Source organism: Marmota flaviventris, chromosome 2 (genome assembly GCF_047511675.1).
Source record: "Marmota flaviventris isolate mMarFla1 chromosome 2, mMarFla1.hap1, whole genome shotgun sequence".
Lineage (NCBI taxonomy): Eukaryota > Metazoa > Chordata > Mammalia > Rodentia > Sciuridae > Marmota > Marmota flaviventris.
In genome coordinates, this window is record NC_092499.1 from 29,083,899 (window position 1) to 29,102,301 (window position 18,403).

An 18,403-nucleotide genomic window follows, 5' to 3' on the forward strand; every position below is an offset into this window, starting at 1 on the left:
AGATTCTGAAAGTTTTCCTCATAAACAAATGATAAATGTGTGAGGAGATAGGTTATTGTTTAACCTGATTTAAACATGTATACATGTATTGAAACATTATATGGTACTCCATTAATATGTACAATTTTGTTTTTATTTATCAGTTAAAATAAATTTTAAAAATTAAGAAAATGAATGTAAGGGGGGAAAGGACTGGAACATTGAGATTTGTATATTAAAAAGTTTTGTTGGGGCTGGGGATGTGGCTCAAGCGGTAGCGCGCTCGCCTGGCGTGCGGGCGGCCCAGGTTCGATCCTCAGCACCACATACAAACAAAGATGCTGTGTCCGCCGAAAACTAATAAATAAGTATTAAAAAATTTAAAAAAAATAAAATAAAATAAAAGCAGAAAAACCTCTTCCTTTAAAAAAAAAAAAAAGTTTTGTTTTCTCTTATTTTTATCTGTTATGAATTGATAATAATCTAATAAAATGCCAAATGGAAGGTTGGTATATTTCAGAATGCATGTATATACACTTATGTTGTTCTGGTAAACAAAACATTTCTTAATTAACCCTAACATTCTTACCTTTTCTTCAAAAAATCTGCTCTCCAATCTGCTAAGAGATTCCCGATGTTTCTTCTCTGTATTTCTTAAATTTTCCTTCAGCTAAAATTTAAAAAACAAAAACTGGTCAATAGGAAATGGGGTTGATTGGGACATATTCCTAGAACATTCCCAATATAGAAACATTTTCTGATAAACATTAATTTTCCTAGTGCTGAACACAAAAATTTAAGTTTCCTCACCCCTGAATATACCATATTTCCCTCAATCTTCTACAGATTTATAAGAACAGTATTGAGGTGTTTTTTTGGATTTTTTGTTTTAAAATTTAATTTATAATTTATATATTTTTTGTTTTATATATATATATATATATATATATTTTTTTTTTTTTTTTTTTTTTTTTGCCAGTGGACCTTTAATTTATTTATTTATATTCAGTGTTGAGTATCAAACCTAGTGCCTCACACTTGTTAGGCAAGCGCTCCACCATTGAGCCACAACCCCCGCCCCAGTATTGAGTTTTTAAAAGATTTTCATGATCAGTAGTTCTCAGGGCATTCAGATAAGTTGTTCTCATCATATTTTCCAAATATCATTTCAAATGTGGAATCATAAAATTTTGGAATTGGAGGGATGTTCCCATGCCAGAGTAAACTGTGGTCCTGAACCATTGCTTGGCTCCTGTGCCTGCAGGCTGCTGCCACTGAAGCAAGTTGCACAGTGGGGAAATTAAAAACAAAAGAAAAGAATTGGAAGTATGTTAGGAGTCAGACTATATAATTCCCCCACCTAATATAGGAATCCCTTCTGAGAAAAATGTTTTGAGACAGAAATATCACTAATTCAAGTCTCATTAATATATCAGACTCTTCTCAAATAGTTCCCATTAAAAAAAAAAAAAAAAACTCTTCCTAATATCAATCTAAAAAATATCTCCCCATGATTCCCATGGGTGGATACTACTTCTATTATTAAAATGATATAGAATAAAAAAGGCTATAAAATTATTTTAAGTAAAGAAATATGAACTAATTTAGAATGATGATCCTGAAGTCTATATTACTGGAAATAATAAGTCTGACTGAACATGGTAGTACATACCTGGAATCCCAGCATTTCAGAGGCTGAGGCAGGAGGATGGCATGTTTCAGGCCAACCTGGGCAACTTAGTAAAACCCTGTCTCAAATTTTAAAATTTTAAAAATTTAAAATGGCTGGAAATGTAGCTTGAGGTAGAGTACCCCCAGGTTCAAATCCCAGTACCAGCAAAAAATAAATAATAAAAATAAGATTGAGGGGCTGGGCTATAGCTCGGTTGGTAGAGTGCTTGCCTTATATGCACAAGCCCCTGGGTTCAACCCCCAGCACCACATAACACACAAAAAACAAACAAACAAACAAACAAACAAATAAATAAATAAATAAAATAGGCATCTGGCATACTTTACCATTCATACCACAAAAAAAGGCAATAAAGGCCTGGAGCTGTGGCTCAGCAGTAGCGCACTTGACTGATATATGTGAGGCAATGGGTTCGATTCTCAGCACCATGTATAAATAAATAAAATAAAGGTCTATCAACAACTAAGAAAAAAAATTAAAGAAAAAGAAAGGAGGGTTGGGGTTGTGTGACTCAGTGGTAGAGCACTCACCCTCGTGTGTGAAGCACTGGGGGTTCCATCCTCAGCACCACATAAAAATAAATAAAATAGAAAGATATTGTGTCCATCTACAACTAAAAAATTAAAAAAAAAGAAAGGCAATAAAGAGGTTCCTCTCTCACCAGCTGTTTGACATGGTCTCAAGTTGCCAGGATAAAAAGAGGATAGTAATAGTACTAACCTCATAGGGATTGGTAAGGATTCAGTAATAAATAATGCATGTAAAGTACTTAGCATAGTATCTGTTTAATATATAAATTAGTGAATATCATGTCTAAAACTGTCCTTCCTATATGGAACAATTTTCCTTTGTGTAATCTCTGTTCTGCTCACTAAATCTCCATTTTATATGATCTCTTTGAGATTTTTTTTTTTAAATGAGCACCATTTTATTTATTTTTGGGGGTACCAAGGGTTGAACTCAGGGGCACTCGCCCACTGAGCCACAGCCCTATTTTGTATTTTATTTAGAGACAGAGTCTCACTGAGTTGCTAAGCACTTCACCTTTGCTGAGGCTGGCTTTGAACTCGAAATCCTCTTGTCTCAGCCTCCCAAGCCACTGGGATTACAGGCATGCGCCCAGCAGATGTTATTTCTTTCTTCCTAAAATTTAATACACCTTTTTAAATGGCCACATATGGTCAAAGACTTTCAAACATATATCAATTTAGCTGAGTATGGTGGTGCATACCTGTAATCTGTGACTCAGGAGGCTGAGTTCCAGGTCAGCCTCAGCAACTGAGAAAGGCCCTAAGCAACTTGGTGAAACCCTGTCTCAAAATAAAAATGAAGATAATTGAGGGGCTGAAGTTGTGGCTCAGTGGTAGAATACGTGCCTAGCATGTGTGAGGCACTGGATTCCATCCTCATCACCACATAAAAACAAATAAATAAAACAAAGGTATTGTGTCCATCCAACCAAAATAAATTAAAAACAAAAACAAAAACGACTGAGGATGTAGGTCAGTGATAAGGTTCCCTGAGTTTAACCTTCAATACTCCCCTCAAAATTAAGGTCAACTCATGAATTTATAGAAATACTTTCTATTAAAGAGTGTGGCGATAGCCCTTTCATATACCATTAGACTTCTCCAAAAATCTATAATTAATAAATCTTTCAAGTGATTAGCAGGCAATGTACATCACAAATTGTTAGAAGTTCATGTTCTTTTTTTCAGAGATAGGGTCTTACTATGTTGCCCAAACTGGAGGGCAGTGAATATTCACAGGCACAATCTCAGTACTGATCAGTACTTGCAACCTGTTGGTCCCATTTCCAGGTCACCATATTGATGTCAAACTTAGTGTGAACACCCAATAGGCATATTGCACTATAGCCTGGAACTCCTGGACTCAAGCAATCCTCCTGCCTCAGCCACCTGTGTAGCTGGGACTATAGGCATGTACCCATCACAACTGATGTCAAGTTCCTAAATTATATATTCCAATTCTAAGAAGTATCCTAAAAACTAATTAAAGATATAGAAATTGGGGTTTTTTTAAATGTTTATTTTTTAGTTGTGGTTGGACACAACACCTTTGTTTTACTTATTTATTTTTATGTGGTGCTGAGGATTGAACCCAAGGCCTCACGGGACACACTAGGCAAGCGCTCTACCGCTGAGCCACAACCCCACCCAGATATAGAAATTTCTTTATGCTTTAGATGTACATCATACTTTATAATAGTGAGAAATTAGGAAAAAAGTCCAAATATCCTACAGAAAAGGAACTAATAAATTCATGTCTATCCAATGGAATCCCATGCATTTATTCAAAAAGATTTTATAGGAAAATACCACAGCATTGAAATATATTCATAATATATAATGTGAAAAATTAGGTTAACAACTTGTAAAACATCACTTCACTTCTAAAAAAAATAGCATACATTTTAAACTATATTTCAACATAGAATAACAAAGGAAAGACTACACCAAAATATTAACAATGGTTATCTCTTGGTTGTATAATTGTGGGGGCTGGAGTTATTTTTATTTTCTTTTTTTATTCTCTAAGTTAAATTTGCTAAAATGAACATTATCAAAAGTAACAAAAATAATAACTTCAATTTCCAATATATGTTTCTTCTGTTAGGCAGATAGAAATCCACTTTTTTCTTTAAGAATGTATGCCTTGAATACTTTTTGATACTCCAAATATAATTAGTCTCTTTTCAAGTTGTACAACAAATTCTATATACACAGTAAAATGTCCCTAATGTATACCTCCAATTTGAAGTTCATAGGCCCCTATGTCTGTCTCATTTATTCCACATTTGGAATTCCACAGAATCATCTTATTTTTCCCATAAACTTGTAACTTTTGCCTTTGAATTTGAAGTCCTCAACAGCCCTCTTTGAAAGGTCTGAAATCTATTCTTCCAGTAGGTGGCAACGTTGGTCTTTTCAAAAAAATCACCATGACCCATTAGAATGTTAACCCATTTTGATTCAAGATATATATCTAGACATGGGTTGGTTATGTTAAGAGTTTCTCAAAATTTAACTATATTGCTTCAATTTGCAGCATTTTTATATAAAACAAAACTTTATATTCCGTCTAGAAAATCTTGATATTCCTTTAATCATGGTTGTTTTGGGGTGTTCATAGGATTACCAAAAGAAAAACAAAATATTTATTTTGAGATTTGACAATTATGGAAAACCTAGGTAATGAGGATTAGACCCCATGGGGGTCTCCTGAGATATCAGAAGCACTGCCCTCTGCTGCAGCTCGATGCTTCTCCAGTTTAGCAATCAATTCTTTCGCGGGATTGAAGACACCGTTAGTCTGCTGGTCACAGACGTAACAGCGCGGGGTGGTGCGATAATGCTGTAGTGCACAGTTTTCGCAGAAATAATGCCTGCATTTGGTAACGACTGGGTTCTGGAATGTCTGACGACAGATGAAACACTTGAATGGTATTTCCTCATCATCGCTTCCCACTTCATAATTTTCTTCTTCATAATCACCGTATCGACCCTCATCAAGCTCACGTTCTATCTGCCAACCGTGCTTGTAATCTGAACGGTCATGGAGGAATTTGCAGCTGTCTCCGAAGCCGCAGAAGCCAGTCTCCTTGTAGTCCTTACAGATGTCGGGCTGGTAATCCCAGCGCACGGTGGCTCGGAGATGCTCAGGGGCTCGGATGGGGCCCTTCCTCACCATCCCGGAGGAGGCATTGCCCATAGACGTGTCCTTGGGCTTTATGAATTTCTGGTAATTATTGATTCCCCGATAGATCTTGTCATCTTCTTTGCCCCTCAGTTCCTCCTGGATCTTCTGGCTGCGCTCAAAGATGGCTTGGGCGTCGCGCTCCTTCTCTGTGTCCAGCTCATAGACAGCTGTCGCCCCCATATCCTCTGGCCCCACAGGCTTCGCCGAGCGGGTGGACCTGTAGACCACGCCTAGACTCTCCTCCTCCTCCTCCTCCTCGCTACTGAAGTTGCCGTGGGCCGCCTTCTGTCTTCCGCTGCCGCGGGTCTTCTGTATCATTGGATTGTGGATCGCCCGCTTCTTCTCTGGTCGAACCACAGAGCTGCCTTCGTCACTACTGCTACCGCTTTCCCCGAGCTCCGGGTCACACACCCGACGCTTTCTGCGGCCTGCAGCCCCTTTCCGTCCGGGCTTTTTAAAGAGGAAGGGACACACCTGGTCTGTCGACTTTCCTGGAGACACCCGCTCTGCCATCTTGGAGGCTGGCGCGCCTAAACGGCTGCGGCGCGCCGCGCTGGGTGGCGCGGGGCCTCACGTCACTGGGGCGGTGCGCTCGGCCCGAGGCGGAGTCAGACACAGCCAGAGCGCAGGCGCAGACCGCCAGCGCCGGTTCCGAAGACCAGCTCCGCCTTCAACAGGACATTATTAAGCAATGCTGCGTTTCTCGGATTTCGCTGAACACTAAAGACAGCACTGTTCGTGCCTCAAAGAATTTACAATCTAGTAGGCGATATAAGACAAATGAATAAATATAATTTCAAGATAGGTTGGGCTAAGTAATATAATGCCTCTTATAAAGGTACAGAGAATTCTCACGTTTTAACAGGACTTCTGGGGACGGTCTCATGGACAACAGGCATTTGAGCCGAGACTTTGAAGACTAGGTAAAATTTAAAGGACAGAGATCCATCAGGAATGCATTCCACATTTTAAAAACAGTGTGAGGGGCTGTGGCTGTGGCTCAGTGGTAGAGTGCTTACCTAGCACGTGTTAGGCACTGGGATCGATCCTCAGCACCACATAAAGTAAAACAAAGTCTGTGTCCACCTTTAACTAAACAGTGTGAACAAGCAAGAGAGAAAATACTTAAGATATAAATGAATTGGGTGGATTAAAGGGAGGTGTGTGTGTGTGTAGGGAGGAGTGGAAGTAGCAAAGAGATAATGATGTCCCTAAGTTGGTTTAGGGTCTTAACTTTCACACTAAGATATTTAGATAATACTGTAAAGTGACACTAAAGACTATTCTGGTGATCAGAACCCCAGAACAATATTTTAATAACCGCAGCTGTGTAAACTGTGGACAACAGTGGAGGTCTTAAAATGTGTGCACCATTTTTTGACACTCTTCCCTTCAAATAATGGAACCTAATTTGCCTCTCCTAGAATGTGGGTCAGACTTAGGGACTCATTTTAGAAACTTGCTACTTTTTTTCTAGAACGGGCATTTCCCTTCTTACTGAAGTCAGTCCAAAGGTTAACTGCTGATAATCATGGGAGGGTGTGTTGGCTGAGGTTTGGTTGAATTCACAAATCAATGCTTAGGGAAAAAACAAATAGCCCATGGAGACATTTGGCTTCCTCTTTTTCTCTCAAATAATCTCTAATTTGTCATGCGACATAGGCATAAGTTTGTTAAGGCTTTTGCAGATCTAAGCAGTTAATTCTAATCTCCAAGATAGAAACTTACATCATCTAATTCTTTCTCCACTTGAACTTTTCTCTTCTGGAATTGTTTTATTGTTTTTAGCTCTGTCTGAATCATGCCAATTTCTATGGCTTTTTGATGGAACTGTCCCTCCAGCTCATTTATTTGTGTAGTATGCTTTTGTTCCTGTGTTCAAAAAAGAGGCAAATGAGTTAGGAAAAACAGACATTCCAAAGAGTTACAGTCTATTTGAAGCATTAAGCCACTACTATATCTTCTTTGAGGAAATGCCCCACTTTAATTTTTGTATGAAGTTTTAAATTTTGCATAAAATTTTAATTTCTGTAAAATAACTGCCTTGAATAAGAAAAAAATTATGAAAAATTTTCTATACAAGCTGGTCTTCTATGAAAGAAAGAAAATGCAGATATTTATTTTAAAAAGGGCATAAGAAAATAAAAAACAAAAATAAAAACCTCCCAAAATTTAAAATTCAAAAGGGGCATAAGGAAACTAGGAATGTATTTCAGCTATAGAGTACTTGTCTCCCATGCATGAGGCTGTAAATTTGATCTCAGCACTGGGAGTATAATATATATAAACCTAAGTTAAAATCAGTCAGCTAAGATAAAAACAAATTTAAAAAGAAAAAAATTAGTAAGTTAAGAATCAAAGGGAGGATATATATATATATATATATATATATATATATATATATATATGTGTGTGTGTGTGTGTATGTGTATATGTATATGTATATATATATATCCTAATAAAAGAAAACAGTAGAAGGAGAAAGCAGAATGGAAAGGAAGGAAGAAAAGGAGAAAGAGGAAGACAAGATAAGAAAAAAATAAAGGAGGGAGAAAGAGGAAGAAAAAATGAGGAAAATGAACAAAAAATATTAAAAGAAATGCAAATGGTCCTCAAACATAAAAAAAAAAAATCAGCCAGGCACAGTAGTATATGCTTTTAATCCATTTACTCTGGAGGCTTAGGCAAGAGAATCACAAGTTCAAGGCCACTCTTTTTCAAAAAAAAAAAAAATTAAAAGCGCTGGGGATGTAGCTTAATGGTAAAGCACCTGGAGGTTCAAATCCTCAAAATAAATAAATATATATATATGTAAGTATGCATACACATGTACTTATGTGAAAAAATAGATATGAAGAAATGCTCAAAACATCCCCCAATAAGAGAAATACATAGTTTCTTTTTTATAAATATCTTTTTTTATAAATATCTTTTTAGTTGTAGATGGACACAATATCTTTTTTTTTATTGGTTGTTCAAAACATTACAAAGCTCTTGACATATCATATTTCATACATTTGATTCAAGTGGGTTTTGAACTCCCAATTTTACCCCAAATACAGATTGCAGAATCACATCGGTTATACATCCACATTTTTACATAATGCCCTATTAGTAACTGTTGTATTCTGCTACCTTTCCTATCCTGTACTATCTCCCCTCCCCTCCCCTCCCATCTTCTCTCTCTACCCCATCTACTGTAATTCATTTCTCTCCTTGTTTATTTTCCCATTCCCCTCACAACCTCTTATATGTAATGTTGTGTAACCATGCGGGTCTCCCTCCATTACCATGCAATTTCCCTTTTCTCTCCCTTTCCCTCCCACCTCATGTATCTGTTTAATGTTAATCTTTTCTTCCTGCTCTTCCTCCCTGCTTTGTTCTTAGTTGCTCTCATTATATCAAAGAAGACATTTGGTATTTGTTTTTTAGGGATTGGCTAGCTTCACTAAGCATAATCTGCTCTAGTGCCATCCATTTCCCTGCAAATTCCATGATTTTGTCATTTTTTAGTGCTGTATAATACTCCATTGTGTATAAATGCCACATTTTTTTTATCCATTCATCTATTGAAGGGCATCTGGGTTGGTTCCACAGTCTAGCAATTGTGAATTGTGCTGCTATGAACATTGATGTAGCAGTATCCCTGTAGTACGCTCTTTTAAGGTCTTCAGGGAATAGTCCGAGAAGGGCAATAGCTGGGTCAAATGGAGGTTCCATTCCCAGCTTTCCCAGGAATCTCCATACTGCTTTCCAAATTGGCCGCACCAGTTTGTAGTCCCACCAGCAATGTACAAGAGTACCCTTTTCCCCACATCCTCTCCAGCACTTGTTGTTGTTTGACTTCATAATGGCTGCCAATCTTACTGGAGTGAGATGGTATCTTAGGGTGGTTTTGATTTGCATTTCTCTGACTGCTAGTGATGGTGAGCATTTTTTCATGTACTTGTTGATTGATTGTATGTCCTCCTCTGAGAAGTGTCTGTTCAGGTCTTTGGCCCATTTGTTGATTGGGTTATTTGTTTTCTTATTGTTTAATTTTTTGAGTTCTTTGTATACTCTGGATATTAGGGCTCTATCTGAAGTGTGAGGAGTAAAAATTTGTTCCCAGGATGTAGGCTCCCTATTTACCTCTCTTATTGTTTCTCTTGCTGAGAAAAAACTTTTCAGTTTAAGTAAGTCCCATTTGTTGATTCTTGTTATTAACTTTTGTGCTATGGGTGTCCTATTAAGGAATTTGGAGCCCGACCCCACAATATGTAGATCGGAGCCAACTTTTTCTTCTATCAGACGCAGAGTCTCTGATTTGATATCTAGCTCCTTGATCCACTTTGAGTTAACTTTTGTGCATGGCGAGAGGAGGGGATTCAGTTTCATTTTGTTGCATATGGATTTCCAGTTTTCCCAACACCATTTGTTGAAGATGCTATCCTTCCTCCATTGCATGCTTTTAGCTCCTTTATCAAATATAAGATAGTTGTAGCTTTGTGGATTAGTCTCTGTGTCCTCTATTCTGTACCATTGGTCCACCCGCCTGTTTTGATACCAGTACCATGCTGTTTTTGTTACTATTGCTCTGTAATATAGTTTTAAATCCGGTATCGCTATACCACCTGATTCATACTTCCTGCTTAGAATTGCTTTTGCTATTCTGGGTCTTTTATTTTTCCATATGAATTTCATGATTGCTTTATCTATTTCTACAAGAAATGCCATTGGGATTTTGATTGGCATTGCATTAAACCTATAGAGAACTTTTGGTAATATCGCCATTTTGATGATGTTAGTTCTGCCTATCCATGAACAGGGTATATTTTTCCATCTTCTAAGATCTTCTTCTATTTCTTTAGGGTTCTGTAGTTTTCATTGTATAAATCTTTCACCTCTTTTGTTAGGTTGATTCCCAAGTATTTTATTTTTTTTGAGGATATTGTGAGTGGGGTGGTTTTCCTCATTTCCAGTTCAGAAGATTTGTCGCTGATATACAGGAATGCCTTTGATTTATATGTGTTGATTTTATATCCTGCCACTTTGCTGAATTCATTTATTAGCTTTAGTAGTTTCTTTGTAGACCCTTTTGTGTCTTCTAGGTATAGGATCATATCATCCGCAAATAGTGATAATTTAAGTTCTTCCTTTCCTATTTTTATGCCTTTAATTTCTTTCGTCTGTCTAATTGCTCTGGCCAGTGTTTCGAGAACTATATTGAATAGAAGTGGTGATAGAGGGCATCCCTGTCTTGTTCCAGATTTTAGGGGGAATGCCTTCAATTTTTCTCCATTGAGAATGATGCTAGCCTGAGGCTTAGCATAGATAGCTTTTACAATGTCGAGGTAAGTTCCTGTTATTCCTAGTTTTTCTAATGTTTTGAACATAAAGGGATGCTGTACTTTGTCGAATGCTTTTTCTGCGTCTATTGAGATGATCATATGGTTCTTATCTTTAAGTCTATTGATGTGGTGAATAACATTTATTGATTTCCGTATATTGAACCATCCTTGCATCCCAGGGATGAATCCTATTTGATCATGGTGCACAATTTTTTTGATGTGCCTTTGTATCCGATTCGCCAGAATTTTATTGAGGATTTTTGCATCTAGGTTCATCAGAGATATTGGTCTGTAGTTTTCTTTCTTTGAGGTGTCTTTGTCTGGTTTCGGAATCAGGGTGATGTTGGCCTTATAGAATGAATTTGGCAGAGCTCCCTCTTTTTCTATTTCCTGAAATAGCTTGAAAAGTATTGGTATTAATTCTTCCTTAAAGGTTTTGTAAAACTCCGCTGTATACCCATCCGGTCCTGGGCTTTTCTTGGTTGGAAGTCTTTTGATTGCTTCTTCTATTTCATCTATTGATATTGGTCTGTTTAAGTTGTGAGTATCCTCCTAACTCAGTCTGGGCAAATCATATGACTTAAGGAATTTATCGATGTCTTCACTATCTTCTATTTTATTGGAATATAGGTTTTCAAAATAATTTCTAATTGTCTTCTGTATTTCTGTAGCATCTGTTGTAATATTGCCTTTTTCATCCCGTATGTTAGTAATTTGAGTTCTCTCTCTTCTTCTCTTCGTTAGCATGGCTAAGGGTCTGTCGATCTTATTTATTTTTTCAAAGAACCAACTTTTAGTTTTGTTAATTTTTTCAATAGTTTCTTTTGTTTCAATTTCATTGATTTCCGCTCTGATTTTAATTATTTCTTGCCTTCTGCTACATTTGCTGTTGTTTTGCTCTTCCTTTTCTAGGGCTTTGAGATGAAGTGTGAGCTCATTTATTTGTTGATTTTTCCTTTTTTTGAGGAATGACCTCCAGGCAATGAATTTCCCTCTTAAAACTGCTTTCACTGTGTCCCATAGATTCTGATATGTTGTGTCTGTATTTTCATTTATCTCTAAGAATTTTTTGATTTCCTCCTTTATGTCTTCTGTAACCCATTGATCATTCAGTAACATATTGTTCATTTTCCATGTGATGTAGGATTTTTCCTTCCTTCTTTTATCATTGATTTCCAGTTTCATTCCATTATGATCAGATAAAATGCATGGGATTATCTCCACCCCTGTATATTTACTGAGGGTTGCCCTATGGCATAATATATGGTCTATTTTTGAGAAGGATCCATGTGCTGCAGAGAAAAAAGTATATCCACTTGATGATGGTTGATATATTCTATATATGTCAGTTAAGTCTAGGTTGTTGATTGTGATATTGAGTTCTATAATTTCTTTATTCAACTTTTGTTTGGAGTATCTGTCAAATGGTGAGAGAGGTGTGTTGAAGTCACCCATAATTATTGTGTTGTGGTCTATTTGATTCTTGAACTTGAGGAGAATTTGTTTTATGAACGTCGCAGCACCATTATTTGGTGCATAAATATTGATAATTGTTATGTCTTGTTGGTGAATGGTTCCTTTTAACAGTATATAATGTCCTTCCTTATCCCTTTTGATTAACTTAGTCTTGAAGTCGATTTTATTCGATATGAGGATGGCCACCCCTGCTTGCTTACGAGGACCGTGTGCGTGGTATATTTTTTCCCAACCTTTCACCTTCAGCCTGTGTATGTCTTTTGCAATCAGATGTGTCTCCTAGAGGCAGCATATTGTTGGATTTGTTTTTTTAATCCAAGTTACCAGCCTATGTCGCTTTATTGGAGAGTTTAAGCCATTAACGTTTAGAGTTACTATTGATATATGGTTTGTACTTCCAGCCATGTTTGATTATTTATCTTCTTTTTTTTTTAAATTTAATTTAGTTTGTTTCTCCATGGTTAGCTTTCCCCCCGCCCTCTGTTTTTATAGAGGCACTTCCCACTGATGGTTGTGGTTATTGTTTTTCATTTCTTCCTCGTGTAGTGTTTTGCTCAAGATGCCTTTTTTTTTAATATTTATTTATTTTTTTAGTTTTTGGCGGACACAACATCTTCGTTTGTATGTGGTGCTGAGGATCGAACCCAGGCCGCACGCATGCCAGGCGAGCACGCTACCGCTTGAGCCACATCCCCAGCCCATGCTCAAGATGCTTTGCAATGCTGGTTTTTCTGGCTGCAAATTCTTTTAGCTTTTGTTTGTCATGAAAGATTTTTATTTCGTTGTCGTACCTGAAGCTTAATTTTGCTGGATACAGAATTCTTGGTTGGCATCCATTGTCTTTCAGTGTTTGAAATACGTTGTTCCAGGATCTTCTCGCTTTCAGCGTCTGTGATGAAAAATCCGTTGTTAACCTTATTGGTTTACTCCTGAATGTAATCTGCCTCCTTTCTCTTGTAGCTTTTAATATTTTCTCTTTGTTCTGTATATTGGATGTCTTCATAACAATGTGTCTTGGCGTTGGTCTACTGTGATTTTGTGTGCTCGGTGTCCTGTATGCCTCTACAATTTGTATATCTGTTTCCTTTTTTATTTCTGGAAAGTTTTCTGTAATTATTTCATTCAGCAGGCTACTCATTCCCTTGCTCTGAATCTCTGTACCTTCTTCTATCCCGATGACTCGTAGGTTTGGTTTTTTTATGTTATCCCATATCTCTTGGATGTTTCTCTCGTGATTTTTAACCAGCCTTTCTGAGTTGGCTAGGCTCTTTTCAAGATGATATATTTTGTCTTCATTATCTGACGTTCTGGCTTCTACTTGCTCCACTCTGTTAGTGATACTCTCAATTGAGTTTTTAATTTGGTTTATCGTTTCCTTCATTTCTAGAATTATTGTTTGATTTTTTTTTATAATCTCTATCTCCTGATAAAGATGCTTAACTTCTTCTTTTATCTGTTTATGTAATTCATTTTCAAAGTGTTCTTTCACTGTTTGGATTTGCTGTCTCGTATCCTCTTTAAGGTTCCATTCCATCTGTCTAAGGTATTCCTTGAGTTCTTTATATGACCATTTTTCTGCTGACTCTAGGTCCTCCTGAATATTTAGGCTGTCCTTCATTGTTTGTACTCCTTTTCTTCCTTGCTTTTTTATGCTGCTCATGTTACTTCTTGTTCTGTTTGACTGCTGAGTTACTGTTTACTCTTATAAATTTATTTGATGCTTGGGAGGAAAGATATTAGAAGGGAAGGGAAGAAGTCACTAAAGAGAATGAGAGTAGGCAGGTAGAATTCAAGGAAGGGAGAATAAGAAAATTGAAAAGAAATGAAAAGACAAAAGAAACAAAAACAAAACACACACAAAAAAAGTTAGAAAATAAAGAAAGAAAGAAAAGAAAAAAAAATTTTTTTACAAAAATAATAATGATAATAAAAATAATGAAAATTAAAATTAAATAATAATAATAATAATAAAATAAAATAATTAAGAAAAATTAAAAACATTTTAAAAAGTTAAAGAACAAAAAAAATTGAAAATGAAAGAAAAAAATGATAATAATAATAATAATAATAATAATTGCAGTCATAGAGTTCGATTAATTTCTCTTCCAGTAGGTGGAGCTGTGCCCACTGGGTCAAGCTTCTCCTCTCAATAGGTGGGAACCAATCACTGTGCAGCAGCTCTTCCTCACAGACTGGGGGGGTCTCCAATCCTGAGTGCCTAGGGCCTTCTCTTGTGTTTCCTCAAGCCAGGCCGCGCTCACCTGTGACGCTCACCACAATACTGGCTACACGCCAGGTCTTCTGCTCCTGGGAGCCCTGTCGCGCTGGTTTCAATGCAGTTATCTCCTCCGCCCGTGATGTCAGTTCTCTGCCAAGGTGGTATCCCATGCAAATGGTGACTGTTCGTTCCCTTTGCCGGGTGACCAATGCAACGGGTGGGTCCTGACTGTCTCTCCCAATCCCCGTTTCAATCCTGTGGCCACTGCCTATTAAGGCTCAGTTGGTTTTTACCTCTGAAAGTTCATAATGGCCAACCAGTTATTTCAGCGGGATTGTTAGTGCTGAGTCACAAGAAGCAGGCGAACCAGAGCTTGAATGCAGCCGATCCGGGCTGTGTGTGTGTGTTCTGAGGGGCCCAGACTGTACACCCCAGATCCACGTCAGCTCAGCATTGCCTAGTGATCCTGAGCAATCAGCATTTATACAATTTACAGCTCCCTATGCCCGCGCAGTTGAAGAGGTCAGAGACTTGATCTCTCCCCGTCCGCTGCCATGTTAGATCTTCTCAATGATATTCATGTTGCCCTTACAGCTTCCTGGCATAAGCAAGTTCTTGGGATTATACAAACTGCTGCTTCTGTTTCCAGTCCAGATTTCTAGAAATTAAACCCTGCCGCCATCGCCTCTTCCCTGGGGCCACGCTCAGGGGCGCCGCGCTTGTCTGCGACCATAGCTGCGCCGCCGCCCGGTGCCCAGCCCCTGGGGCCCAAGCGGCTGCCAGCGCGGCTCTCAGGCCCCCTCCTCTGGAGCACGGGTCCCCCCGCAGGGGGATGCAGAACGACCCCAGAGCAGGCTCTGCCCGAAGGTGCAGCGGCGAACAGGCGACCCAGGCGCTCAAGGCTGCGGTCCAGCCTTCGGAGGACAGGGCTCAGCACGCAGCCCAGCTCCAACCTCTAGGTGCGGCTGCCGGACAATGTAGATATAGCCATCAAGACAGCAAGTAGAGAGCAAATGGCGGCTCCCGCGGAGTGGATTTTAGGCACAGAAACCGCAGCTCAGCCAACAATCCCAATCCACAAACTCTCCCTGTATAAAAATATTCAAAAAAAAAAAAGGCGGGGCGCACTGAGCTTTCTTTGCCTCAGGTACTTACAATCCACTGCTGTTTACACATTCAGCTTCTCTGCCCGGAGAAAGAGGAAAGCGAAAGAGGAAGCAGATGGGAGCAAAGCGCCCACGGCTCTGGGCGGCAAAGCGTCCGGGAGCCAAGCGTCTCTTTTTCGATCTCTTTGTTCTTCCTGCTGCTTGGCAAAGTGGTCCGCTACAGATTAACGGTGAAAGGAGCTCTTACACGCTGCACGAAATCTCGATTAAAGCCGCTGCTCTGAGCACCACGCTCAGCACTTCAGCAACCCCCGTGCACAGCGGCCATCTTTTTCCTGGACACAATATCTTTATTTTTATTTATTTATTTTTGCGTGGTGCTGAGGATCGAACCCAGGGCCTCACGTGTGCAAGGCAAGTGCTCTACCACTGAGCTACAACCCCAGCCCCAATATATAGTTTCTTATCTAACACATTGGCAAAAATTTTGATAATAGATTCTATTGGTCAAGCTCTGAAGAAAGAGGAAATCTCATACATAGTTAGTGGCATTACAAAATAGCATAATACCTATACAGGGAAATTTTCTAATTTCTAGAAAATCAGATATTTTCTTTGACCTTGCAAAACTACTTCCAGGAGTCTATGCCAAAGATACAGTAGCATGTGAAAAAAATAAATATACTAGTCTTTACTGGAACACCATGGTATAATAGCAACCCAACTATCTATCAAAAAGAGCACTTCTATGGACTGAATGTTTGTGTCCCCACCAAAATACTAATGCTGTAATCGCCAGTGTGATGGTATTTGGAGGCATGAGCTTTGGAAGGTAATTAGGTTTAGATGTAGAAAAGAAGGTGAAGCTTTCATGATAGAATCAGTGCATTTATTATTTGGGGGGAACTGGGAGATTGAACCCAGGAGCCCTTTACCACTGAACTACATCCCCAACCCTTTATCTATGTATGTATGTATGTATGTATCTATCTATCTATCTATCTTTCAAGAGAGGTCTCACTTAAGTGCCGAGGTTGGCCTCGAACATTCAATCCTCTTGCCTTAGCCTCCATAGTAGCTGGGATTACAGGTGTATGCCACTGTGCCCAGCAGGGTCAATCCCTTTATGAAGAGACAAAGCACCTAGAGCTAGCTTTCTTTCTATATGAGAATACGGGAAAAAGGCAGTTGTCTGTGAACGGAGAGAAGGACCCTCACCAAGAATCTAACCATGTTGGCATTCTGACCTGGGAGTTATATCTCAGTGGTGAAGTGCTTTTGGGTTCTAGCCCCAGCACAAAAACAAACAAAGAAACACAAAAGCAACTTCTGGACTAGGGGTGTACTCAGTCTATGGTATTCTGTCATAGCAGTCCATACTGACCAAAACAAGGACCATTTTAGAAAACACTTCATATTACTATGACCTCCAAAAAATACTATTGAGTTATCTGGATGTGGTGGCCCATGCCTGTAATCCTATTGATTCAGGAGACTAAGGAAGGAAGATGGAAAAGACCAAGGCCAGCTTGAACCTAGACCCTGTTTCAAAATAAAAAATGAAAAGGACTGGGATGTAGCTGACTGGTAAAGTGCTCCTGGGTTATAAAATAAAATACTGTTATATGAGAAAAGAAAGGTGCTGGTCTAGGTATACTGTATGCTACCTTTTACCTTTTGTTAATACTTATTACAAAATATACATTTTTAAAATGAAAGGATATACCTATAATAAATAAAATGGTTACCTACAGGGAGAGAGAGAGAATAATGTAGAAAAGACGTGGATAGAGGTTAAATTTCTCAGCATATATGTCAGTCTTGATTTTGGAACCATGTAAATAACTACAATAATTACAAAATTTTACATGCAAAATAAAAATTTTAAAAAGCAAATTCTAGCTGGGCATAGTGATCCATGCCTGCAATCCCAGTGACTTGGAGGCAGAGGCAGAAGGATTACAAATTTGAAGCCAGCCTCAGGAATTTAGGAAGACCCTGTCTCAAAAAAAAAAAAAAAAAAAAAAGACTGGGGATGCATCTCAGTGGTAAAGTGCCTTTGGGTTCTGGCCCCAGCACAAAAACAAAGAAACACAAAAGCAACTTCTGGACTAGGGGTGTAGCTTAGTGGTAGAGCAAGTACCCAGCATGTACTTGCTCCTGGGTTCAGTCCCCAGTGCCAAAAAAAAGCAACCTCTAAAACTCAAAAGTAAGCAGGCACTTGCCTGTAATCCCTATGACTCACAAGCAGGAGGATTACAAATACAAGGCCAGCTTCAGCAAATTAGTAAGGCCCTAAGCAGACCCTGTCTCAAAAATAAAAAATAAAAGGGACTGGGAATACAGCTCAGTGGTGCACCCCTGGGGGTTCAATCCCCAGTTTAAAAAAAAAAATTGAAAGTAAAATCTATTCTTGAGTTCGTTGAGTTGGTGGCATAACCTTAAAGAAAGGAACTTCACATAGTTTTTAAACCTTGCAATTTTGGTCATGCATTCTTATTGGTATATATCCTACAGAGAAAATGCCACCCCTAAAATCTAAAACTGGTTCTAATAATCTATTGTTGGTGGTAGCATAAATATTCTGAGATTGTAAGTGTATTAAGTTCTAAGCAATGTGGTAATTATGCTGACATCATTAAAAAGCAGGACTTTGGGGCTGGGGATGTGGCTCAAGCGATAGCGTGCTCGCCTGGCATGCATGCGGCCCGGGTTCGATCCTCAGCACCACATACAAACAAAGATGTTGTGTCCACCGAAAACTAAAAATATTTTTTAAAAAAATTCTCTCTCACTCTCTCTTAAAAAAAAAAAAAAGCAGGACTTTGGCAAGGGAGAAACGAGATGCAGGTAAGTTTAAGTAAAAATCCTATATTCCTGC

The 18,403-nt window shown here is 38.5% G+C and overlaps 2 protein-coding genes across 3 annotated transcripts in view; both read right to left on the reverse strand.

The window, feature by feature from the left end:
- Positions 1-18,403, reverse strand: part of Bbof1 (basal body orientation factor 1) — a 49,534-nt gene that overhangs the window by 19,518 nt on the left and 11,613 nt on the right. For both annotated transcript variants that reach the window (XM_027931614.3, XM_071607675.1), the window contains exons 4-5: positions 7,121-7,264; positions 569-649 (exon numbers count right to left, since the gene is read on the reverse strand). In XM_027931614.3, the coding sequence (XP_027787415.2) occupies positions 569-649; positions 7,121-7,264 (225 nt within the window). The remainder of the gene's footprint in view (positions 1-568; positions 650-7,120; positions 7,265-18,403) is intronic.
- LOC114089692 (E3 ubiquitin-protein ligase RNF113A-like) lies at positions 3,837-5,919 on the reverse strand. Its single transcript, XM_027931615.2, has one exon. It carries the CDS (start codon positions 5,903-5,905, stop codon positions 4,895-4,897), a length of 1,011 nt encoding a protein of 336 aa, XP_027787416.2. The 5' UTR covers positions 5,906-5,919; the 3' UTR covers positions 3,837-4,894.